Here is a 26,859-nt window from a genome sequence, read left to right as displayed (position 1 = left end):
GCCCGGGTAATTTTTTGTATTTTTAGTAGAGACGGGGTTTCCCTGTGTTAGCTAGGATGGTCTCGATCTCCTGACCTCGTGATCCGCCCGCCTCGGCCTCCCAAAGTGCTGGGATTACAGGCGTGAGCCACCGCACCCGGCCTATATGTAATCTTAAGATGTTTGAACATTTATGTTTTCAAGAGGGACTCCAGGTCCTATTTGCATTGGAGACAGATCACCCTAAATACTGTGGGGAGGATGAATTTCAGGGGCATATGAATAAATAAAGGGAGATGAATTAGAAGACAATATTGCAAAACAAGGATAATGCAGGCCTAAACTGAGGGAATGCTTCCAAAAATATTTAGGATATAGAATATCAGTACCCAATATAGAGTGAATTTTTATTAAATGAATAAATGTATATATCTGGGTCCCTGGAGAGCTTGACTCTATTCATTACTTTATAAAAGGTATTACATGAGAAGTGAAACAATCTACAGGCACTGTTTGTTTACTTCATACTTTTTCTGTTTCATGTCTTTCTGTGTTGAGGGATTTCATTTAGGTATTTTGTTTTAAAAGTCCTGCTTCTTGGATCTACGAAGCTCATGAAGAAATAAGAGCAAACAAACATATATATGTATAGGTAAGTAACTTTGGATTTATAGCTTGCAGTCACTACTCTAGGGGATAACTGATCATCTTCTGTAAAATACAACATTAATTCTACAAGTAAGCGGGAAAAAGAAAACAAAACTATTGGGATAAAAAAAATTATATGATGTATTACTGTAGACCAGATCATATGATTAAGGGCACCGAGTTAAACTGGTACATAAAGTAAAACACATTAGATGCAGTTAATCAATAGACTGGGTGTCCTAAAATAATTACTAATAAAATTGAATTTCATATATCTTTTTTAAATGATAGAGCACTCCTTATAACAAATATTCCTAGTGAACAACTATTCATTAAAACAAGGCGATAGACTATGTGTACACAGCTGGGGATACACCATACAGCAAATTCTCAATGAGTCCCACTAATACTGGGGCAGTCCATTCTATAATATCTAAAGCCATAGAAATTATAAGAAATAATATTTGATTTGGATGGTGCTTTTTTGTTACATTACATGTAGTTATAACTAATACTTGTGAATTCAGAGCTGTAAAAATAAAGCATAAAAACCACATTGTGCTTGAGTAGGCAATCTTTAGATCTCTACCTAGTTTTCCATCCAGTCCCAAAACTCTAAATATAATCCTGGTACTGACTCTCAAGTTTATGCTCTATACTAACCTAAACAAAATTACTCTCTCTCCTAATTCTCTTTGTGATTCATAGATTGTTTTGGTTAGAGGAAGACTACAAATGCCCTGCTAAAAGGTATTTTGTTTGGTTGTAGGTTACATAAGGAGGGTAAACACAAAGTACTTTCGCTAAAAATGATTCTTTTTCTTTTTTTTTTTTTTGAGACAGAGTCTTGCTCTGTCGCCCAGGTTGGAGGGCAATTGTGTGATCTTGGCGCACTGCAACCTCCACCTCCTGGGTTCAAGTGATTCTCCTGCCTCAGCCTCCTGAACAGCTGGGATTACAGGCGCCTGCCACCACGCCCAGCTAATTTTCGTATTTTCAGTAGAGATGGGGTTTCACCATGTGGGCCAGGCTGGTCTTGAACTCCTGATCTCAGATGATCCACCCGCCTTGGCCTCCCAAAGTGCTGGAATTACAGGTGTGACCCAGCCAAAAATATATATTTTTAAAGTTATAACTAGGCCGGGCAAGGTGGCACACGCCTGTAATCCCCACAATTTGGGAGGCTGAGATGGGTGGATTACCTGAGGTCAGGAGTTCAAGACCAGCCTGACCAACATGGTGAAACCCTGTCTCTACTAAAAATACAAAATTAGCCAGGCATGATGGTGCATGCCTGTAATCCCAGCTACTTGGGAGGCTGAGGAAGGAGAATTGCTTGAACCTGGGAGGCAGAGGTTGTAGTGAGCTGAGATCATGCCATTGCACTCCAGCTTGGGCAACAAGAGCAAAATTCTATCTCAAAAAATAAAATAAAAAATAAAAGTCATAACTATGATATTACGAAGTCAAGCAAAAGTACTCTAGGATTGAATTCTTTGTGCTTCTGTGTTACTGTCTTTGCTTTTTGTTTTCTGGTAGCTGTGATTCATACAGGTCATGGAGAGTATTTTTCTCTAATAGAAACTCAGCTCCAGTAGTAATCTTTTCTTTAGCTATTTGTCCCAGTTCTGTGGATGCTGACTGATTTTTGGTCACTGACTGTGATAAAGATAGATATTTATCATTGATTTTCAAATTCCCAGGTCTTTGGCAAGTCTTATTACTGAGGGTCAAACTAGTAGAGTCCCAATCTGAAAACTCTGAAAATAAAATTTTCACTTATTAGAATGTAAATAATATAAATTTGACTAACTTTCTTCATAGAAGCAGTCCCATGTCAACCTCTATCCTACAAACACACTACTGCTCCATGGTGAATTGTATTTTACATGTCCTTTACTTGCCATTTGCTCACAGAAGTTTAACTGACTGTCATCTCTCGGATTTTTTTCTGTTTTTATTTTTTAGTATTACTTATTTACTTTGATTCACTCAGCAATGTCTGTTACCTATTTTGTTTTCCATAAGACATTTGTTTATTAATAATTAAGATTCTTCAGGGATATGATTTTTTTATGAACAAACTTTATGTCTAACCATTTTAGGTTTAAATACGGATGACAGTATTGTGTGTGTGTGTGTGTGTGTGTGTTCTAAAGACAAAAACATTTAGTAAATGAACTTTAAAAAAAAAACTTAATACAATGAAATGCTCTTTCCTTAATGCACCAGTATGTTCAGAATTTACTTTTTAAGCCTTGGGTAAACATCAGAAATTTATAGACAAAATGATGGCCTTGGCCAGGCGCGGTGGCTCACGCTTGTAATCTCAGCACTTTGGGAGGCCAAGGCGGGTGGATCACGAGGTCAAGAGATAGAGATCATCCTGGTCAACATGGTGAAACCCCATCTCTACTAAAAATACAAAATTTAGCTGGGCGTGTTGGTGTGCGCCTGTAGTCCTAGCTACTCGGGAGGCTGAGGCAGAAAAATCGCTTGAACCCGGGAGGCAGAGGTTGCAGTGAGCCGAGATCGTGCCACTGCACTCCAGTCTGGTAACAGAGCGGGACTCTGTCTCAAAAAAAAAAAAAAAAAGAAAAAAGAAAGAAAAAATGATGGCCTTAAGTGACCTAATTGTTCCTACCTGAAAATAAATCTAGGTCCACACTTGATCCAGAGAGTACACAGTGCCATGAAACAAGAAATGAATATATAACAAAAATATTTTCCTTTTTTCTTTATAAACAAAATTGTTGGATTTAAGCTTTTTAAGACAAGCAAAAGAAGAAGTAAAAACCATAGAAGTGAAACTTTAAAGGCCATTTCATCATCAAGGGACCATTTATCATCTGACAACTACAAACCATACATATGGTTTAAAACTGTGGTTCTAAATTTTCATCTAAGTATCCCTAGAATCCAATATCCATTCAAGGGTACAAGAGGTCGCATAATGCATAATATATTTGACATTTTCACCCTCATTGTCTGAGAAGTGTACAGTAGACTTTTTCGAAGCTAAGATGTATCATAACATCATAGGCTAATGGTTCATGGGTCATAGCTCTAAAGTCTATTCAAACGCATGGCTGTACATGCATGTATTTTCCATTTTTCAGTTTTAATTTCTAATATAGTACATATCAACAGCTACAAACCACTTAAACAAAGATCACTTTTCTCCTCATTGGTAAGCATGATTTTCATTTCAAAAATGAAATCCCCAATGATTTTTTTTTTTCAGACCAGTCTCACTCTGTCGCCAGGCTGGAGTCCAGTGGCGCCATCTCGGCTCACTGCAACCTCCGACTCCCTGGTTCAAGCAATTCTCCTGCCTCAGCCTCCTGAGTAGCTGGGATTACAGGCATGTGCCACCACACCCAGCTAATTTTTGTATTTTTTAGTAGAGACGGGGTTTCACCATCTTGGCCAGGATGGTCTCAATCTCCTGACCTCATGATCTGCCCACCTCGGCCTCCCAAAGTGCAAGGACTATAGGTGTGAGGCACCGCGCCCAGCCCACATGATTTTTATGTTTTTTTTTTTTTTTGAGACGTCGTCTCGCTCTGTCACCCACGCTGGAGTGCAGTGGTGCAATCTCGGCTCACTGCAAACTCCGCCTTCCGGGTTCATGTCATTCTCCTGCCTCAGCCTCCCAAGTAGCTGGGACTATGGGAGCCCGCCACCACGCCTGGCTAATTTTTTGTATTTTTGGTAAAGATAGGGTTTCACCATGTTAGCCAGGATGGTCTCAATCTCCTGACCTTGTGATCCACCTGCTTCAGCCTCCCACAGTGCTGGGATAACAGGTGTGAGCCACCACGTCCGGCCTGTTTCTTATGTTTATTTAATTATTGTTTATCCGAATGAAGACAGTTTAATTAAATGTACAGTAATAAAATGGAATACTATAAAGAACTTAAACCAGAGCTACTTGTGTCAAAAGGGTAGATCTGAAAAATATAATGCTAGGAAAACAAAAGAAGGTTGAAGAATGATATGTACAATGTACAACCATTTACATAAAATTTTAGGACATGAAAACAAATTCTATGTATTATTTATAGACATACATATACAGTAAATGTTTTAAAAGAGCATGGGAATGGGAATGATAGCTAATTCAGCACGTTGGTTACCTCTATGCAATAATTTTTAACAGTATAAAAGGACCCTAAAGCCAAAAAGTTTCAGAATTGTTGTTTTAAAAGACTATGTCTACCAAATGGTAATTAAAAATAATTACTGTCTGGGCATGGTGGCTCATCCCTGTAATTCTAGCACTTTGGGAGGCTAAGGCAGGCGGATCACCTGAGATCAGGAGTTCGAGACCAGCCTGGCCACCACGGTGAAGCCCCGTCTCTAAAAAAATACAGTTAGCCAGGCATGGGGTGTGTGCCCGGGGAGCTTGAGGCAGAAGAACTGCTGGAACCCAGGAGGCAGAGGCTGCAGTGAGCCGAGATCATGCCACTGCACTCTAGCCTGGGCGACAGAGTGAGACTCTGTATCAAAAAAAAAAACAAAAAAAAAAAACCCGGGCACGGTGGCTCATGCCTGTAATCCCAGAACTTTGGGAGGCCGAGGCAGGCGGATCACCTGAGGTCAGGAGTTTGAGACCAGTCTGGCCAACATGGTGAAACCCCGTCTCTACTAAAAATACAAAAATTTGCCAGGCGTGGTGACGCACACCTGTAATCCCAGCTATTTTTCAGGACGCTGAGGCAGGAGAATCACTTGAACCTGGGAGGCAGAGGTTGCAGTGAGCCGAGATCACGCCACTGCATTCCAGTCTGGGTGACGGAGCAAGACTCGGTCTCAATTTAAAAAATGTTTTTAAAAATCCTTCCATCAAATTTGGGGAAAAAAAGAATTAGGAATAAGAAAACTGTGAGCATTTCAAATATTTCAAAAATTTTAACGTACTTCCTTCCAGAGTTACATATGTATTGCAACATTTACCTGCTTTGGATGTCTGTACATCCTTCATTCCTCCTGCTTTATTTGGAACAGAATCTTTCATTTCAATGGTAGGCTGAATGGGTTTTGAAACAAAATGATTAATAAATAATGTATACTTTATACAATATGCACTTAGTAATTCAAGATGAAAATATAAAACTTATTACCTTCAAGTGAAGATATCTCTCAGGAGACTCTAAAAAGCAAAAGGGACATATAATCAATTATACGTAAATATGACAAAGTCAATCATAAATTCATGCAGTGTTAGTATGACCTGAATCATCATGCTTGGTTTGAAAATGATTATGTTAATTGTTGGGATGTTTTTTATTTTGGTTAGGACAGCAACATGACAGAAGTATACTGGAGAAAAAAAACAGGAATATAGGTTTAATAAAACATGCAGTTATGATTTGAATCTAAGATTATGTTCCAAGTGACTACAACTAAAATAGAAAAGTGCACATATACCAATGTGAGCATGCTGGTCGATGTGAAGAAAAGTAATCTTTAATTAGAGGGGCAAATCATGACCCTGAGAGGAGAAATGTCAAGGCTGATAGTAAAATGCGACAGCATATATTTAATGCAACACATCACAATCATTTATACCATTATACTACAAGTATTTATCATGTTCTTCAACTTATCCTGTAATTTGGGAAGCACACAGTTGTGATGCCATTTTACTTGGATATATAACTCATTTCTCATCAGAGAAAGTGTTCTGAATTGATCAGCTTGGATATACACTTGTAGAATAACAGTTAACAAAAATACTCATTTTTTTTCCATACCCATGTGGGCTACTGGCATGCCTACATTTCTTGTATCCTCTAGTTTAGCCATCTTAAAGTTTCTTGATCCACTCATGCAAGAAGGTATATAAAACACATCTAAGAAATAATACATAATAAGCTTTCAATATTGAAATATTTATCAAAAGGAAAAAATTTAATTGCCACAGAATTAGATATTAGTAACATTTTATACTTCAAAATTAGTGCAGTTTTTTAAATCAATGCAGTGTTTATTGAAAATAACAATTTTAGTATTCAAGGAATTATTAACTGTAATTTTTTCATTTCTAAAATATCATGTTAGCCTCTAAGGGATTTTATGAAAAAAGCTATCGTTATCAAAAAGCAACTTTCTTTAAGAAAAAAGCCAATGCTTCTATATTCAAATTAAACTCATTTGATTAATATCAATGCAACATGTTTTTTTTTTGTTTTTTTTTTTGATACAGAGTCTCGCTGTGTCACCCGGACTATAGTGCAGTGGCAAAATCACGGCTCATTGCTCCCTGCAGCCTCAACCTCCCAGGCTCAAGCAATCCTCCTCCTTAGCCTCCTGAATAGCTGAACTACAGGCCCATGCACCACCATGCCTAATTTTTGTACGTTTTTGTAGAGATGCAGTCTTGCCGTGTTGCCCAGGCTGGTCTCAAACTCCTGGGCCCCAGCAACCCACCCACCTTGGCCTCCCAAAGTGCTGAGTGACAAGCGAACCACCACGATCAGTCCAAAGCAACATATATCTTTGATGTCTGATAGTTATAGAAAGGAGATATGAATCACTGTAGTTTACCCCAATTCTAGCATGCCCTCCTGCTTGCAATAATCTCTGGAGCAGAAATGATCTAATCATCTGTTTGAGTATAAATACACTTAATCCATCTGAAATGAGTTCTCTCAAGTTTCCTCATCGTTAACTCCAAGATGACTTAGCTAACTATTTTCTTTCCTCTCTTTCCCCACTCACAATCTCTCTTCTTTTGCAAAACTAATCTCTAGATCTGTGGTCTTGATTCTTCCCATTCTATATTCTTTTTATGGAACATTCTCAGCACTTCTTTCCTCTTCATTTAACAATAGTTATCTTATATCTACAATTTCTATCTCTCCATCTCTTTGTTCCTTCTCTGGCTAGAAACATGCTCAGAAATAAAAGAAAAATAATGCTTTATCCTGATCCTGTTATGCCTTGAATTGTTGTCTAATGACTCTTCTTTCAGATTTCTTAAAAAGGGAGTCTACACCCTTGTTACTCAGAGTGTGGTCCAAGGACCAGAAGCATCAGCATTATGTGGGAACTTATTAGAAATGCAGAACCCCAGGCCTGCTCAATCAAAATGTGCATTTTAAACAAGATCCCCAGCTGATTTATTAAATTTTAAGAAGCTCTGGTCCATACTTAGTTTGCTTCTACATTCTTTTATGTTAGATTACTCTTTTGGAATCTGGCGTCAAGTTCCTCCCTACTATGTCCCCCAAACTGAAATTGTATTACAGGTCATAAAGTTGCTAGTGGGCTTTTTATCAGAGTATGGCTTCCTTGATCTCTCCATAACCAACCCTACTCTCTTCTTTCCAATTCTCTTCTTCTGGCCTTTGAGATACTATCCTATGAAGTAACCTTTTCTTTTTTTTTTTTTTTTTTTGAGACAGAATCTTGCTCTGTTGCCCAGGCTGGAGTGCAGTGGCGCAATCTCGGCTCACTGCAACTTCCGTCTCCCGGGTTCAAGTGATTCTCCTACCTGAGCCTCCCAAGTAGCTACGATTACAGGCATATGCCACCGTGCCTGGCTAATGTTTGTATTTTTAGTAGAGACAGGGTTTCACCATGTTGGCCAGGCTGGTGTCGAACTCCTGACCTCAGGTGATCTACCTTCCGAAGTGCTGGGATTACAGGTGTGAGCCACCATGCCCAGCCTGATGTAACATTTTCTATGACATTAAATTATAGATATGTATGGCTGACCACATATGCCTGTGTTCATCTATGGCAGATGAAACGTGCCATAGATGGTCCAGTACCTCCATCCTTGCCTTCCCAACAGTGAGGAGGATAGGAAGAGTGGGTAAATTTTGCTCTACTTCTCCGACAAGTTTTGGTACTGGAAGCTCATTTTAAACTCTTCCTACCTTTCTAATACCCTGCTTTTCCATTTTCTAAAGAATTATTTTATTTTATTTTTTAATTTTTATTTTTTTGAGATGAAGTCTTGCTCTGTTGCCCAGGCTGGAGTGCAGTGACGTGATCTCAGCTCACTGCCACCTCCACCTCCCAGGTTCAAACAAATCTCTTGTCTCAGCCTCCCAAGTAGCTGGAATTACAGGTGCGTGCCACCACACCCAGCTAATTTTTGTATTTCTAGTAGAGACAGGGTTTCACCATGTTGGTCAGGCTGGTCTCGAACTCCTGACCTCAAGTGATCTGCCTGCCTCGGCCTCTGAAAGTGCTGGGATTACAGGCGTGAGCCACCGCGCCTGGCCCTAGAATTATTTTATTTTACCACTCTCCATTACATACACTTGCTTCTTTGTCCTTCATTCACTCCCTGTACTCTCTGCCTTCCTCATTCTCACGTCCTCTTTTACTGCTCTCTTCGTCCTTTTTCTGGCTCCCTCAGGTCTTAATGTATTTTGAAATGGATCTAATAATTCAGTTCCCTTAGTGGCACTAGCAATTTAATCTGTTGCTGACACCTAAGATATACAACTTATCACAATTTTACCTCTCTTTATTCTTACTATGCATTTAATAGGTGATTTTCTTCGGCTATTAGAATATATCAACAGTCATGTTTTTAAATAAACACTCTGTCCAATGGCTTTTTTAAAATAAAATATAGCTCTTACCTTCCGCTTGTTCATTTCCTATATTTTTTTCTTTTCGATCTGCAGCCCCAGCTAAAGGATCAACATACTTCTGTGGAAAAGTCTCAGAGATACTCTGTTAAGGTTAATATCAATAATGAGTTTCAATTTTACAAAAAGAATGAATTGCTAAAGATTTTCTAATCACTTTCAAATATAATATAAATTTCCTATTTTAAAAGCAATTAGGCTTAAAAATAAGATAAGCACGTATTGAAAACCAAAACATTTCAATAAAGAACCTCATATATGCTCACTAGATTAAGCTTATCTTTTCATCTTCAGATGGCTACTGACTCTGTGAACCAAACACGGAAGGCCCAAGGACACATATTAACAGATAAAATATTAACTTATGTGCACAGTTCAACAGGGAACTAATATCAAAAGACCTAACTCTACTTTGTATTCCCCACAAAAAATGAGGGGAGCTTCTCTGAACCTATTCCGGTTTGGGGGCTGCCTGATTAAGAGGAAAAAAAAGGTGTATTTTAAAAAATAGAATACACTTGCTATAGTACAATTAAACATTTAAAATATTTCTAATTATAGAAATATTTAGTGTTAAGATATGTGGCATGATAAAAAAAACTCTGGAGTATGTCCTGTTAAGTACAAACAGAACACTGCAGAAGCTGCTTCATTTACGTAAACAATGGCTTAGAAAAATCTAAATACTTTTTGATACAACTTTTACTGATAGGAAAATGGTTGACTAAAATGAGAAAGCAGTAAGAAAAACTTTGCTTTATGTTATGTCTAACTAAAAGCAAGGAAATATAAGATACAGAATACAAACTCTCCCAATTAAGAAATAATTTCAAAGAAGTATAGCAAGCCTTCATAAAAATAGAAGAATAAGAACATTTATGTATTAAGCATGTGAAATGTGCCAGGCACTTATTTGCACATTTTCTTTTCTATGCACTATAATAATAAAAATGATGATGATGATGATGGTTACCCCGCTTCCTGCTTCTTGGTCACTCTAAGATGTTAAGAGCAAAATGATGAACAGATTTGATGATTGTGCCCTCTGCCCAGAATGCCCTCCTTCTAGCCCTTCAGATGGCTGTTCCTTCTCTTCCTTTAGTTGGCAATCTAAGGTCACACTCAGAAAGATCTTCTCTGACTATAGAATTTCACTCCCTCTCTGATCCCCATCCTAACTACAAACTCCCTCAATTTTCTCTAACCTAATACTCTCTGTTTTCTTCATATGAAGCACTTATAGTGACTTATAAGTGTTTGTGGTTTACTTGTTTTTCAGTTCCTACTACTAGAGCATAAGCCCTCACCTTGTATATGCAGTGTCTAACAGCCTAGCACATGGTTGGTACTCAATAAAAAGAAATTTATTCAAGCTCAAACATTTAAAATCTCATTGGGAAGGTCTCAAGTGTCAACTCACTATATTCCTATAGGATATCTCCAGTAACTGTCTACTGAAACTTATACCCCAAATTAGAAATCCACATTCCTGTTCCAACTTTCCCATTCTTTTCTTGACACTACTGCCTTCACGTTTACAAAAAGTACCCTGAATATTTATTAAGTCACTGGAAATGATTTTGAAAATCATTTCTACTTATTACAATACCACTCAACCAAATTGTTGTTATCTCCATATTCTTCTTTCTCCTGAAATGTTCCCTGCAGATCTATACAAATATATATTAATACTTTAAAGTCCCAGGCATTATCTTTTCAAGTTCTAAGTTGTCAAAAAAAAAAAAAAAAAAAGACATTCCGAACTGTTTCTTTCCATTTCCAAATCTCGTTAGGACTTTTAGTCATCCATACATAACACAGAATCATACACCTGGCCAAAGGCTAACCTGAAATAATTCTTTCTTTTTTTTTTTTTGAGACAGTCTTGCTCTGTTGCCAGGATGCAGTGGCGTGATCTCAGCTCACTACAACCTCCGCCTCCCGGGTTCAAGCAATTCCCCTGCCTCAGCCTCCCGAGTGGTGACTACAGGCACACACCACCACACCCGACTAATTTTTGTATTTTTTTTTTTTTTTTTTTTTGAGAAGGAGTCTCGCTCTTTCACCCAGGCTGGAGTGCAGTGGCGCGATCTCGGCTCACTACAGGTTCTGCCCCCCGGGGTTCACGCCATTCTCCTGCCTCAGCCTCCGGCGTAGCTGGGACTACAGGCGCCCACCGCGTCGCCCGGCTAATTTTTTGTATTTTTAGTAGAGACCGGGTTTCACCGTGTTAGCCAGGATGGTCTCAATCTCCTGACCTCGTGATCCGCCAGCCTCGGCCTCCCAAAGTGCTGGGATTACAGGCGTGAGCCACCGCGCCCGGCCTTAATTTTTTGTATTTTTGTAGAGACGGGGTTTCACCATGGTGGCCAGGATGGTCTCCATCTCCTGACCTCGTGATCTGCCCGCCTCGGCCTCCCAAAGTGCTGGGATTACTGGTGTGAGCCACCTTGCCGGGCCGACCTGAAATAATTCTTTAGTTTTTAGATAAACTTAACTTCAGAACCCATACTGATTCCATGTGACTTCTAAGCCTTTTTTTTTTTTTGCACTATCCTACACTGGATTCTTAAATGAATCTTGCAAATTAGTAGAAATATACTATGCAGCAGTAATATACTCAGCACATACTTTATTATGAACTGAAAAATATAAGAAAGTAGTTCCTTATGGACGTATGCAGAGGTAAAAAAGTCAAGTCAAAGCATCTCTTTATGTTTTAACATCACTCAATGCTTATATTTTAAAATAATAGTAACAACCATAGAAAGTACCTCAGAATCCCAAGGTGATTCTATATCTTCCTCTTGTCCTAATCCTAATGCGGACATCATATCTATCAAATGTGATACACAGATATATTCATGAGAACATTTACTATCGTAAATTTTAAATACATAAATCTACAAAAATAAAAATAAAAAAATTACATATACAAGTCTATCTCTATTCATGAATATTTCAATAAAATAAAAATAATAGCAAAAAAAAGAATTTCACACGGTTGATGCAGTCTCAGGAAAAAATTGGTAACATGAAGAAAGACAGCAAAAGAAAAATATTTTTAAAATGAATATAATATTTGGGTCTGCATATGTTAATTGGTTGTCTTAAAATAGAATTTTTTTTTTTTTTGAGACAGTCTCGCTGTGACGCCCAGGCTAGAGTGCAGTGGCACAATCTCAGCCCACTGCAACTTCTTTCTCCTGGGTTCAAGCAATTCTCTGCCTCAGCCTCCCGAGTACCTGGGATTATAGGCACGCACCACCACACCCAGCTAATGTTTGTATTTTTAGTAGAGATGGGGTTTCATCATTTTGGCTAGGCTGGTTTCGAACTCCTGACCTCAGGTGATCCACCTGCCTCAGCCTCCCAAAGTGCTGGGATTACAGGTGTGAGCCACATCTGGCCCCCAGAATAGAATTTAAGGATAGAAAAATATTCAGAGATATCCACTAACTTACCACTTCTATTATTGTTGTGTACTTCATCAACATAAGTCAAATTATCATTATTTGTTTGCTCTAGTGGAGCACTTTCAATAATATCAATACCATTTTCTTTTTTTCCAATGGCTGGCTTTGTTGGTTCTTCCTATTAAAAAAAAAAAAAAAACTTCAGAAAACACTGTATTTATTCACTTACCCATTCAGTCAGACACTGTATTAGTCCGTTCTTGCACTACCATAAAGAAATACCTGGTCATCCAAGATGGGGGCATAGTTTTTTTTTTTTTAAAGAAACACCTGACTGGGTAATTTATGAAGAAAAGAAGTTTCACTGGCTCATGGTTCTGCAGGCTGTATAGGAGGCATAGCAGCTTCTGCTTCTGGGGAGGCCTCAGGAAGCTTATAATCATGGCAGAAGGCAAAGAGGGGGCAGGTGTCTCACATGGCAGAGCCAGGGCAAGACAGCAAGATGGGGAGGTGTTGCACACTTTTAAAGAAGCAGATCCCATGAGAACTCACTTGCTATCTCAAGGACAGGACCAATGCGGATGGTGCTAAACCATTCACTAGAAAGATTCTAGACTCCCTAGTGAGGAGCGCCTCGGCCCGGCCGCCCCGTCTGGGAAGTGAGGAGCGCCTCTGCCCGGCCGCCCCATCTGGGAAGTGAGGAGCACCTCTGCCCGGCCACCCATCGTCTGGGAAGTGAGGAGCGCCTCTGCCCGGCCACCCATTGTCTGGGAAGTGAGGGGTGCTTCTGCCCGGCCACCTATCGTCTGGGAAGAAGTGAGGAGCGTCTCTGCCTGGCCGCCCCATCTGGGAAGTGAGGAGCGCCTCTGCCCGGCCGCCCCGTGTCTGGGAAGAAGTGAGGAGCGCCTCTGCCCGGCTGCTCCGTCTGGGAGGTCTACCATGGAGGCCAGAAGCAATGTGGGGGCTGGACGTGGTGGCTCACGCCTGTGGTCCCGGCACTCTGGGGGGCGAGGCGGGTTGATCACTTCGGGCTAGGAGTTCGAGACCAGTCTGGCCAACTTGGCGAAACATGAAAAATACAACAGACAAACCAACCAACCAACCAACTCAGTGACAACAAAACATACCTGATCTCCTAATTTTTCTGATCCAATCCTTCCTCCCTCCCGAGGGTTCCCCACCTCCCAACCACTGGGGATTACATTTTCCAATATGAGATTTTTGGGGCATGGAACCAACCACCATCCAAACTATACATCAATAAAGGGCAGACACACATCCAAACTATACCAGTCAGTAAGACAATAAGCACTTATGCGTCTATCACATCATAGGCACTATCCTGGGAAAAACTAAAAATATAAACAGAAGACAGATTCTGTCCTATAGTCATCAAGTGTGGGTAGAGAGAAATAAAAAAAAGTAAGAACAGAAAAGTATAATTCATTAGTTCTACAACTGAAGTGAATAAAGGACAGTGAGGGCACAAAAGAGAACAGTCAGTTCCACCTGGGAAGCTCAGGAAATGATGCAAAGAGAGGGCCATACTATGAGGTAGACCCAGTGTAGTGATATGGTTTGGCTCTGTGTCCCCACCCAAATCTCATCTGAACTGTAATCCTCATGTGTCAAGGGAGAGACCAGAGGAGATAACTGGATCATGGAGTGGTTTCCCCTATGCTGTTCTCGTGATAGTGAGTGAGTTCTCATGAGATCTGATGGTTTTACAAGGGTTTGGTAGTTCCTCCTGCATTAATTCACTCTCCTACAGCCTTGTGAAGAAGTTGCCTGCTTCCCTTTTGCCTTCCACCATGATTGTTTCCTGAGGCCTCCCCAGCCATGCGGAAGTGTGAGTCAATTAAACCTCTTTCTGTTATACACTACCCAGTCTGGGGTATTTCTTTTTAGCAGTGTGACATACATGCAGAGTGGGAATGTAAAAGGTTTCTAAACAGGGCACCATAAACAAAAGGATGAGGCATGAAACAACACGACAAATGAGGGTACCAAAGTAATGTAAAACTGGAACACAGTCAGAGGGAATAGGATGAAAAGAAAAAACAGGAAAATCAGCCCAAACCACCAAAGACCTGTGTTATGCTAGAATGTGAACTTTCCCTTTCATGTACTGGGGATCCAGTCAGTAAGCAGGTGAGTTAGGGCATCACAAATACATTTCAGAAAGGTCACCCTGGCGGCAATGTAAAAACAGATAAACATGGGGGTGGGAGGAGTGGTCAGGACAAAAATAGAAAAGATTATTCCAAAATTACAGGTCAGAAAGTGAACTGTCACATTTTCTTTGGGCATTCTAAAAAAAAAAAAAAAAAAAGTGAATTGCAATAATAAGATATGAGAAATGAAGCCGGGCATGGCACAGTGGCTCACACCTGTAATCCCAGCACTTTTGGAGGCTGAGAAGTGGGCGGATCATGAGGTCAGGAGTTCGAGACCAGCCTGGCCAATATGGTGAAACCCTGTCTCTACTAAAAACACAAAAATTAGCTGGGCGTGGTTGTCCATGCCTGTAATCCCAGCTACTAGGGAGACTGATGCAGGAGAATTGCTTAAACCCAGGAGGCAGAGCTTGCGGTGAGCAGAGGTCACACCATTGCACTCTAGCCTGGGCAACAGAGTGAGACGTCATCTCAAAAAAAAAAAAAAAGATATGAGAAATGATAAGCAGGTAGAAAATAAAGAACTTGGTGAGTGACTGGATTCGTAATTTGAGGGAAAACTGGAGTGCAAGATTTCTCCTGCTTCAATGTTTCAGTGCTACTTCCTAGGTGTTATTTACTAGGATGGGGAAACCAGAGGACAGAGTAAATTACAAAGAGTCAGGAAAGGGTCAGGAACAATGTCTTCAGTTTGGGACATATTAATATAAAATTTGAGGCACCCAGGGAACTTAAGTTTTTGGTGGTTTTTTTTTTTCAGAGACAAGGTTTCACCGTGTTGCCCAGGCTGGTCACCAACCCCTGAGCTCAAGTGATCCTCCAGCCTTTGCCTTCCCAAGCGCTGGAATTACAGGCGTGAGCCACTGGACCCAGCCTACCCAGGGGATTTAGAAGACAGATTTGGATAAATACATTTAGAGTAGAAGTAGATGACCTCAGGAAAAGCATATGGTCTTAAGTAGATAAATATTTGTAAAATACACTAAACTGGTAGAATTAAATAATATGAACCTACACAGAACTCTGAAATTTTGAAAATGAAAAGACAAAGAGGGAAAAAAACATGGGATTTAAGGTTTCAATTACATATTTCAACATTTGAGGATGGTTGCAGTGGGCCCCACCTGCAATCTTAGCACTTTCGGAGGTCAAGGTGGGAGGATCACTTAAGCCCAGTGGTTCAAAACCAGCCTGGATAATACAGCAAGACCCCATCTCTACAAAAAATAAATAAATAGCTAGGCATGGTGGTGTATGCCCATGGTCCCAGCTACTTGGGAGGCTGAAGCCAGACCCAGAAGATTTAAGCTTCAGTGAGCCTTGATCATGCCACTGCACTCCAGCCTGGGTAACAGAGACTCTGTATTTAGGAAAAAAAAAAAAAAAAAAAGGCCAGGCACAGTGGCTCACGCCTGTAACCTCAGCACTTTGGGAGGCTGAGGTGGGCAGATCACTTGAGGCCACGTGTTCAAGACCAGCCAACATAGCAAAGCCCCATCTCTACTAAAAATATAAAAATTAGCCATGTGTGGTGGTACACACTTGTAGTCCCAGCTACTCAGAATGCTGAGGCACAAGAACTGCTTGAATCCAGGAAGCAGAGGTTGCAGTGAGCTGAGATCCCGCCACTGCACTCCAGCCTAGGTGACAGGGCAAGACTCCGTCTCAAAAAACAAAAGAAAAGAAAGCTATGATTATCCAAGTTGAAGATTTAAAAGTCTTCAAATATATCTATGATTATCAAGCAAGACCAGTATTCACATAGAGAAAAGAACTAAAAAATCAAGTCAACAGAATTCTGAGTTTTAGCGATGAATGAATTTATGAGCAAGGTAACAACTATGAATACTAAAGTTAACAGAGCTTCCTGATGAGAATATAAAATGTCCTCATTGCTGGAGGTACTTTTAAAAGTAAAAAATCATCTTCCAGAGATTTTTTTTTTTTGAGATGGAGTCTCGCCCTGTCACCCAGAATGGAGTGCAATGGCGCGATCTTGGCTCACTGCAACCTCCACCTCCTGGGTTCAAGCAATTCTCTTGACTCAGCCCCCTGAGTAGCTGGGATTATAGGCACGTGCCACCAAGCCTGGCTAGTTTTTTGTATCTTTAGTAGAGACAGGGTTTCACCATGTTGGCCGGGCTGGTCTCGAGCTCCTGACCTCATAATCTGCCCGCCTTGGCCTCCCAAAGTGCTGGGAGTGCAGGTGTGAGCCACCACGCCTAGCCCAGAGATAATTTTGTAAACTCCCTTGGCAATCTTTCCTTCCTTATGATTCTATAATAGGTAGTTTATTTTAGAAAACAATAATAAATTTTGATCGCTTTCATTTGGTGTATGCATATGTGTCCATTACACACAGATATTAATTATTAGCACAAGATAAATCAGAATATCTGCAGAAATAAACAATTGCTACATTCATTTCTTTTTTTTTTTTTTGAGACAGAGTCTGGCTTTGTCGCCCAGGCTAGAGCGCAGTGGCGTGATCTCGGCTCACTGCAAGCTCTGCCTCCCAGGTTCACGCCATTCTCCTGCCTCAGCCTCCCGAGTAGCTGGGACTACAGCCGCCACCGAGCCCAGCTAATTTTTTTTTTTTTTTTTTTTTTTTTTTTTTTTAAGTAGGGACGGGGTTTCACCATGTTGGCCAGGATGGTCTCGATCTCCTGACCTCGTGATCCGCCCGCCTCAGCCTCCCAAAGTGCTGGGATTACGGGCGTGAGCCACCGCTCCCGGCCGGGACTACATTCATTTCTCTAAGAACGCTTATACTAAAATTAATTTTCCCTAATTTTTTTCCCAAGATGACAGATGGGAGGCACTGTGACCAAGCCTCTCCCACTTGGAAAGACAAAATAGCGTGTAGGGATTCACGCTGCAAACTTTTTTCCAAGAAGCAACACAGGACCTTAACAGAAAAACTTAAGGAAACCAGAGACCCTGTGAAAGAACAGGCGGGCAGCAGTGTACACGACGAACCAGGTAGAAAATCGTGAGCCTCCAGAGTGTAAACGGGAGAAATGGTCCCTGGAACACACCTCCATTGGGTAGCCCGGCAGTCCAGGCCACGGGGAAGCCCTAACTCCCCCCGCGCTGGAGCTGACTGAGTGAGTAGTGGGGAGCACACAAGAAGAAGCGGCATCCCCATATACATTGCATGCATTCCCTGACTCCAGCAGGAACAGAGGGAAGCCATTCCTGATCCTACCTCACAGGCGTCCTCCCAGAAGTCAGCCAGCTGACTCAGGCTGCCGTTACAGGTGGAGAGAAGCTCCCAAATGAGAGCTGCCGTATCATCTTGAGTGGGGATGACTCCATTGGCCAGAACCACAGGGTGAACAAGAAGTGTGCCCAGGCTGCAGGAACTGGATGCCCCTTGTTCCACAGGCGGATCAAGAGGGGCGTGGCTTGAAAGTGCGGTTTCTGTCCCTCAGGAAGGCTTATGGCCTGGGACAATTTTGAGTTCCAAGCACAAGCTGACTGGAACCCAGCTAGCTGCTGCTAGCAGAACCCTATAGGTGTGAGACCTGCCTTGCCAAGCCCGTGTGAGTGAGACATACTGTCGCCTGATATCCCCAGCTCCTTCTATGGATTCTTTTGTGCAGCAGAGGCAGCTGAGCTTCTCCCTGGAACATTACTCTAGCAGCCAGGGAACTGCCCTCTGATCCCCAATGGGGCCGCTTCTTGCCCCATTTGGGGAGCCAGCATGTGGGGAGCCAGAGTGTGGACTGGCCTCACCTAGTCCCCACCCAGCTTTGCACCTCCACCTGCCATGGTAGCATAACACAATGGACAGGGACTTTTGGGAGATCCATGGCCCCAACCATTCTCTGAGACTCCAGAGTATTTCCCTTGGGTAACCTAAGGCAAACAAATCCCACCACTACCACCGCAACTGGCGCTCTTTTGCAAGCGCCACCTCCTGGCAAAACTCAACCAGCACAGCCCATCACAACATCTGCAAGCACAATGACACAGCACCAAGTAAGTAGGAAACTTCTGTGCATCCTCAGTTATCACCACTGCCTGCATCATTCTGGCTAACCAGGAGGTCCTGTGTCTGTCTATGTGCCCAGCACATTAATACTACAGCTGGCATTTGAAAAAACACACAAAGGCTATTTGTAATGAAGGAAATCTCACAGAGTCTATATCATTCCCCTTCCCACCCTATCAGAGCAGGTGCTGGTACCCGCTGCTGGGAGACTCGAGGACAGGTCATCTCACTGGATCCCTTGCAGACGTTCCCCAGCACCACCCTGGAGTATGGCAGCCCACTGGGTGGCTAGACCCAGAAGAGCAGCAGGATTCACAGCAGCCAGGTTCTCAGGGGCTGCTACTCCCAGGGGAAGGAATGCACCACATTGAGAGGGCACCCCGTGGGAAAAAAAGAAACCAGACTGCAGGCCTTCTGCTTGTGGGAAGTTTCCTTCAGCAGAGGGACAAGTGCAGTGGTGGGCTCAGTGGAGAAAATCTAGGGCTTTCCCTTAACAGGTAGCCCTGGGGCACGTGAAGGGTCTTGGAGAAGAGAACTTCTCCCTCTTGCCCACCACTGCGGACACAGCTGGGGCTTTTCCCATGAGAGCATGATGTGGGTGCATCTGTAGACAGCCTTCCTGAAGCACTTCAGGGTGACCGCATCCCACAAGACTGTCTCCACGTTCACGCTTCCATGAGGACCACAATCCCTCTCTATATGGAACATCAGTATTCTTGCAGATTAAAAAAGGTGCCTGTCTGATCTGATTAGCTGGAACACCAAGTCAGTAGTGTGACTGGGAGGCAGACTGCTTTCCTGTGGCTCCCTCCCTTCCCCCTGAAAACACTTTAGTGCGTATCACTGAGAGCTCCCCCTGCCACGTTTGTCAAGGCCAAACTTAGGGTACTGCATTTATCCACCTGCTTTAGCTGCAACCAGTTTTTACCCATGGGTGCCTTCAGTCTGAGGCCTGAAATGTTCAATCCAGTAAATAAAATACTGGGGAAAAAAATGTTTTAGGAAACAGAGTAGGCATCTGAATTTTTAAGTGCACAACACTGGAGAATGAGATAAGATTCGTGAGACTTCTGCCATTCCAGTCCCACAGGAAACAGTAAACCTGCTCACAGACCCAGTACATCGCTATTACTACCAACATCTGAGAAAATCATCACACAAAGATTCTCTGTAACGAAGGAACTCACTACTACACGGTCTTCACTACTGAAAGCACCCAGAGCTGAAGCTAGGTGACAATAAACTATAGACATTAAAGTCACATCCTCAAGGGGGGAAAAATGAATAAAAAAAAAAAAACCCAGTCAAATCAAAAATAAATTCAAAAATAATTAGAAGAAATAGTCCACCCAAATTAGAAGGAACCAGAAAAATAATTCTGGTAATATGAAAAAACAGCATTCTATAATCCCCCTAAAAGATCACACTAACTCTCCAGCAATGGATACAAAACAAGATGAAATCTTTGAAATACCAGATAAAGAATTCAAAAGGTTGATTATTAAGTTACTCAAGAATATACAAGAGCAAGGTATAAACCAACATAAAGAAATTTTTAAAAACAATTCAGGATCTTAATGAAAAATTTTCTAAAGAGAAAGATATTTTAAAGAAAAACCAATCAGAACTTCTGGAAATGAAAGACACATTTAGGGAACTACAAAATGTAGTGGAGGGCCGGGCATGGTGGCTCACGCCTGCAATCCCGGCACTTTGGGAGGCCAAGGTGGATGGATCGCTTGAGGTCAGGAGTTTGAGACAACCCTGGCCAACATGGCGAAACCCTGTCTCTACTAAAAATACAAAAATTAGCTGGGCATGGTAGCGTATACCTGTAATCCTAGCTACTAGGGAGGCTGAAGCAGGAGAAGTGCTTGAACCCAGGGGGTGGAGGTTGCAGTGAGCTGAGATCACACTACTCCAGCCTGGGCGACAGAGAGACTCTGTCTCGAAGGGGGAAAAGAAAAAAGTAGTGGGAAGTTTTAACAGTAGGCTATGCCAAATAGAAGTAAGAACTTTAGAGTTTGAAGACAAGGCTTTCAAATTAATCCAATCAGACAAAAATAAAAAGAATTAAATAAAATAAATAAATAAGATTAAATAAAAAGAATTTTAAAAAATAACCTGTAAAGGAAAACCTATCAGACTAACAGCAGACTTCTCAGCAGAAACCTTAACAAGCCAGGAGGGACTGGAGTCCTATCTATAGTCTCCTTAAATAGGAAAAAAATCGTCAGCCAAGAATTTTGTTACAAGCAAAACTAAGTTTCATAAATGAAGGAAAAATAAAGTCTTTCTTGAACAAGCAAATGCTGAGGGAATCTTTGAATACTAGACCAGCCCTATAAGAAATATTTATAAAAGTTCTCAGTGTTGAAATAAAAGGTTGATACATAACAGAATAGAAACTCCTGAAAGCATACAATTCACAAGGTTTATAAAACAATAACGGAGGAAACAAAGTCACTAGGTAACAATCAACACAATGACTGGAACAGCACCTCAGATCTCAGTATTACCATTGAAGTAAACGGTCTAATGCTCCACTTAAAAGATGCAGGTTGGCAGAATGGATTTTTAAAAATCACAAACCAAATTCTCTGCTGTTTTCAGGAGACACACCTATCATGTAAGGATTCCTATACTCTCAAGATAAAGGGGTGGAAAAAGATATTTCAGACAAAGAGAAACCAAAAGTGAGCACGAGTAGCTATTCCTATATCAGATAAAACCGAGTTTAAAGCAACAACAGTAAAAGTAGATAAAAATGGTCACTATATAACGATAAAAGGATCGATTCAACAAGAAGATCTAAAAATCCTAAATATATCAGCACCTATCTTCAGAGCTCCCAGATTAATAAAACAATTAATACTAGGCCTAAGAAAACCTAAGAAAAGAGATAGCCACACAACAATAGTACAGGACTTCAACACTCCACTGACAGCACTAGACAGGTCATCAAGGTGGAAAGCCAACAAAGAAACACTGCCCTTAAACTGCACTCACGAACAAATGAATCTAACAGATATTTACCAAACATTCTACCTGAGAACTGCAGAATATACATTCTTTTAATAAGCATATGGAACATTCTCCAAGATAGACCATATGATAGGCCACAAAACAAGTCTTAATAAATTTTTAAAAACTGAAATCATATGAAGTATCTTCTCAGCCCACAGCAGAATACATAGAAATCAATTCCAAAAGAAACCCTCAAAATTATACAAACATATGGTAATTTCCATTTAACTTAATGATCTGCTCCTGATTTCGGAGTTAATAATAAAGAAGGAGATTTTAAAATGTTTTGAAATAAGTAACAGTGCTACAAATTATCAAAACCTCTTATAGCAAATCAGTACTAACATCACACCTCAGGAAATTAGAGAAACAAGGACAAACCAAACCCAAAGCTAGCAGAAGAAATGAAATAACAAAGATCAGAGCAGAGCTAAATGTATTTATAACCAAAAACACAATACAAAAGATCAATGAAACAAAATGTTTGTTTTTTGTTTGTTTTTTTTTTTTTTTTTTCAGATGGAATTTCACTCTTGTCACCCAGGCTGGAGTGCAGTGGTGTGATCTTGGCTCACTGCAACCTCTACCTCCTTGGTTCAAGTGATTCTCCTGCCTCAGCCCCCGAAGTAGCTGGGATTACAGGCATCCACCACCATGCCTGGCTAATTTTTCTGTATTTTTAGTAGAGACAGAGTTTCACCATGTTGGCCAGGCTGGTCTTGAACTCCTGACCTCAGGTGATCTGCCCATCTAGGCCTCCCAAAGTGCTGGGATTACAGGTGTGATCTGCCCGTCTAGGCCTCCCAAAGTGCTGGGATTACAGGTGATTACAGGTGGGATTACAGGTGGCCTCCCAAAGTGCTGGGATTACACCGTGCCAGGCGTTTTTTTTTTTTTTTTTTAAATACACAGTTGATAGACCACTAGTTACATTAACTAAGAAAAGAGAGAAGATTCAAATAAGCTCAAGTAGGAATGAATGTGGAGACAGTATAACTGATACCACCGAAATACAAAAGACCGCTCAAGACTACTATAAACACCTCTATGCACACAAACTAGAAAATCTAGAGGAAATTGAAAAACTCCTGGAAACACATAACTCCTCTAGCTTGAATCAGGAAGAAATAGAAATCCTGAACAGACCAGTAATAAGCAGTGAGATTGAATCAGTAATTTTAAAACTGCCAACAAGAAAAAAGCCCAGGGCCACACGGATTCACAGCTAAATTCTACCAAACATTCAAAAAAGAACTGGTAACAATTCTACTGAAACTACTCCAAAAGGTTGAGAAGGGGGAAATCCTCCCTAACTCATTCTATAAAGCCAGTATCACCCTAATCCCAAAGCCAGAAAAGGACATAACAAAAAAAGAAAACTGCAGACCAATATCTCTGATGAATATAGATACAAAAATCCTCAAGAAAATACTAGCAAACCGAATCCAACAGCACATCACAAAGTAATAATTCACCATGATCAAGTGAGTTTCATTTCAAGGATGCCAGGACGGTTCAACATATGCAAGTCTTAAATGTGATTCATCACATAAACAGAATTAGAAACAAAAACCGTATGATCATCTCAATAGATACATCATTGAGATGTATGAGGATTGTTGGGGCAGGGGAAGGGTACATGAAAAAAGTTTTTTAAAAAACAACTTACCTTTGGCTGGGCGCGGTGGCTCACGCTTGTAATCCCAGCACTTTGGGAGGCCGAGGCGGGCGGATCACGAGGTCAGGAGATCGAGACCACGGTGAAACCCCGTCTCCAGCCTGGGCGACAGAGCGAGACTCCGTCTCAAAAAAAAAAAAAAAAAACAACTTACCTTTATAAGACCAGGGTTTGCTAACGACTTGTGGGAAGGTTTTGGAAGAAGGTCAGGTGATTGATAGGTAGGATGAGAAAAGCCCTGGACTTCGATCGATGTTGTAGGAAGGCTTTCAACCACAACTTCATCTTGACTATCGGAATCTCTATCCTCAAACAAAGTTCTCTTTCCTGTTCTCACAATGCCATATGTTGCTTCTACTACAGTAAAAACAAAATAAAGAGTAAATGAAAATATAAGTAATTAAGAATCAGTGAATAACACAAGAATAAGCAGTTTTCAAACAGCTTACAATTTTTCCTGGATTGCTGAGAAGCAGTCATTAGCTTTGCTAAGCTTGGTTTTGGGACATTCTAGAAAACAAAAATAAGAATAACAAGTTTTAAAAATAACGAGTATCAAATCTGATAAAATAATTGTAATAGATAGTCACCATTACTACATGATCTAACACAAAGAACACAGATTTTGGAGTCACTCAGATGTAGATTTTTTTTTTTTTTTGAGACGGAGTCTTTCTCTGTCCCCCAAGCTGGAGTGCAGTGGCGCAATCTCGGCTCACTGCAAGCTCCGCCTCCCGGGTTCACGCCATTCTCCTGCCTCAGCCTCCCGAGTAGCTGGGACTACAGGCGCCCGCCACCACGCCCGGCTAATTTTTTGTATTTTTAGTAGAGATGGGGTTTCACCATGTTAGCCAGGATGGTCTCGATCTCCTGACCTCATGATCCGCCTGCCTCGGCCTCCCAAAGTGCTGGGATTACAGGCTTGAGCCACTGCGCCCAGCCTCAGATATAGATTTAAACCTCAGTTCTGCCCTTTACTACATCTTCTCATGGGGTAAGGATTATGAGAGATGATACAGATATCCTCCAAAGGTTACTCCCCTTACCCCTAATTGATTATTATATAAATACTACGATATCTATTCGATTATTTTCTTAACCACAGTAGCCTAAAATGAAAATTTATTCCTAGGTAGAGTATTATAAAAGTAAAACATTAAAACATTTAAATCAATTACATATTATTTTCTGAAATGTGTATGCATGATTTATATTTGCATTAATTACCTCTTGTGAGAAAAACTGTGAGCATTTTGTTCTTAGTATATTTTATTTAAGTGGATTGTCACTGCAAATAGTATAGGCTGCTTCTATTCTGTCAAAAAGCTAAAAATAAATGATTGTATAAATTCAGCTCATTACAAGAAACGGAGAAAAAACAAAAATAATCCTTGTGGGGCAATGATTGCTAAACAAAAGCCACACATAACTACTAAATAGAAAGCTGTACCTAAATATGCTGCAAATGGAGGCAGACATGGACTGAAATAACAGAACTGAAGAAATGTATTCTGCAAGGAAACATTTAGGCTGAGATAAATCATTTTTAAAAGATGAAAGTGTAGGGAGAAAAAAAATAGAGGCATGACCAATTGAGTGTGAGCTTAAGTCAAGGAAGAAAAGGAAAAGCTTTAAGTATACTAAGGCACAAGGAGAAACACAGACCTGTAACAGACTTTTGTTCATAGGATATCCCTGATAATACTGATTAGTATTTACAACCAGTTTTTTAAAAAATACTTCTGTAGTAAAGAGTTTAATTTTAAGTCATCCAATTAGTTAAAAATGATCACCTACTACTTCCTGAAAGCTGTAACATTCTTACTACAGAGAGAGAAAAATGGAAAAAGATTTTAAAATCATAGTAGGAGTGCTTATCCATATAAACTTTGACCAAATTTCGTATTTCCTCTATTGTAGGAAAACTTTTCCCAATATAATTTTCCTGTCACTATGTATTTTCCAGTATATTCTTTTTTTGCAATCCCCACTCCCTCAAAGTATTTATCAATCCTTTGTTATTTACCAAAGTAAAAAAAAAAAAAAAAAGAATTCAACTGGCCATATTTCTATAAAATGGCTTCCCCTGACCACCTTTCTATTACAAACAGAAAACAATGATAAGTAGACCACTGCTAAATTTTGAGAGAATACTATACGAAACTAGATTCAGAGTAAGAAAATTGAGTTCATGAGAGAGCACTTTACCTTGGTATCAAAATTGAGGTCTTCATCATCTGAGGTAGGCCATGAATCATCAACACCTGGTTTGCCAGAAAGCCTTTAGAACAAAAATATATAAAAATGAGTGAATTCATTTCTTTAAAAACAAAACAAAAACCAGCTTACAATTTTCAACCTGGATGCCCTCTCCAAAAAAACAAAAACCTGGTGAAAGGTCAACTATCTGTATATTAAATGATGTCTCTTGATCTAATTAAAATTTGACCTTGTTTTTGAAAAATATTTTAGTTACCAATTGCTGCCTCTACCTCTGCGAAACTATAAAATATTCAATAAAGACTCAACCTTAGTTCTATAACTAATAGTGACAGCCAAGATACTGGCAGAGCCTTGGAATACTTTGTCTTCACAAATTGTCCTGAAGGCTGAACTGAAAATCCAATTAATGGCTGATATAACTTTTGTTACCTGAACCAGCACAAACCTGATAATCTAAAACAAGGTGGAGATCAGATGCAGTGGCTCATGCCTGTAATCCCAGAACTTTGGGAGTCAGAGGCAGGCAGATAACTTGAGCCCAGGAGTTCGAGATCAGCCTGGCCAACATGGCAAAACCCTGTCTCTACTAAAATACAAAAATTAACCAGGCATGGTGGCACGTGCCTGTAATCCCAGCTACTAAGGAGGCTGGGGCAAGAGAATTGCTTGAACCTGGGAGGCAGAGATTGCAGTGAGCTGAGATCATGCCACTGCACTCCAGCCTGGGTGACACAGCAAGACACTGTCTCAAAACAATAAAAATAAATAGGCTGGGCACGGTGGCTCATCCTTGTAATCTCAGTACTTTGGGAGGCCGAGGCGGGCAGATCATGAGGTCAGGAGTTCAAGGCCAGTCTGACCAATAGTGAAACTCCGTCTCTACTAAAAATACAAAGAATTAGCTGGGTGTGGTGGTGTGTACCTATGGTCCCAGCTACTTGGGAGGTGGAGGCAGGAGAATTGTGTGAACCCAGGAAGCAGAGGTTGCAGTGAGCTGAGATTGTGCTGTAGCACTCCAGCCTGGGCAACAGTGCAAGACTTTGTCTCAAAAAAATAAATAAATAAAATAAAATAAATAAATATATAAAACAAGGTAGAA

General features: G+C 40.7%; 1 protein-coding gene across 7 annotated transcripts in view; it reads right to left on the bottom strand.

Annotated features, from left to right (window-relative positions):
* The window catches only part of ANKRD26 (ankyrin repeat domain 26), a 100,316-nt gene that overhangs the window by 53,215 nt on the left and 20,242 nt on the right, over positions 1–26,859 (bottom strand). For all 7 annotated transcript variants that reach the window (XM_030798274.1, XM_030798275.1, XM_030798280.1 and 4 more), the window contains exons 7-15: positions 25,746–25,818; positions 23,987–24,047; positions 23,692–23,894; positions 12,707–12,836; positions 12,017–12,078; positions 9,234–9,327; positions 6,387–6,485; positions 5,754–5,782; positions 5,587–5,659 (exon numbers count right to left, since the gene is read on the bottom strand). In XM_030798274.1, the coding sequence (XP_030654134.1) occupies positions 5,587–5,659; positions 5,754–5,782; positions 6,387–6,485; positions 9,234–9,327; positions 12,017–12,078; positions 12,707–12,836; positions 23,692–23,894; positions 23,987–24,047; positions 25,746–25,818 (824 nt within the window). The remainder of the gene's footprint in view (positions 1–5,586; positions 5,660–5,753; positions 5,783–6,386; positions 6,486–9,233; positions 9,328–12,016; positions 12,079–12,706; positions 12,837–23,691; positions 23,895–23,986; positions 24,048–25,745; positions 25,819–26,859) is intronic.

Source organism: Nomascus leucogenys, chromosome 18 (assembly GCF_006542625.1).
Source record: "Nomascus leucogenys isolate Asia chromosome 18, Asia_NLE_v1, whole genome shotgun sequence".
In the NCBI taxonomy this organism is placed as follows: domain Eukaryota; kingdom Metazoa; phylum Chordata; class Mammalia; order Primates; family Hylobatidae; genus Nomascus; species Nomascus leucogenys.
The sequence above is the reverse complement of the archived record's forward strand: the minus strand, read 5'-3'. Positions and strand labels throughout refer to the sequence as shown.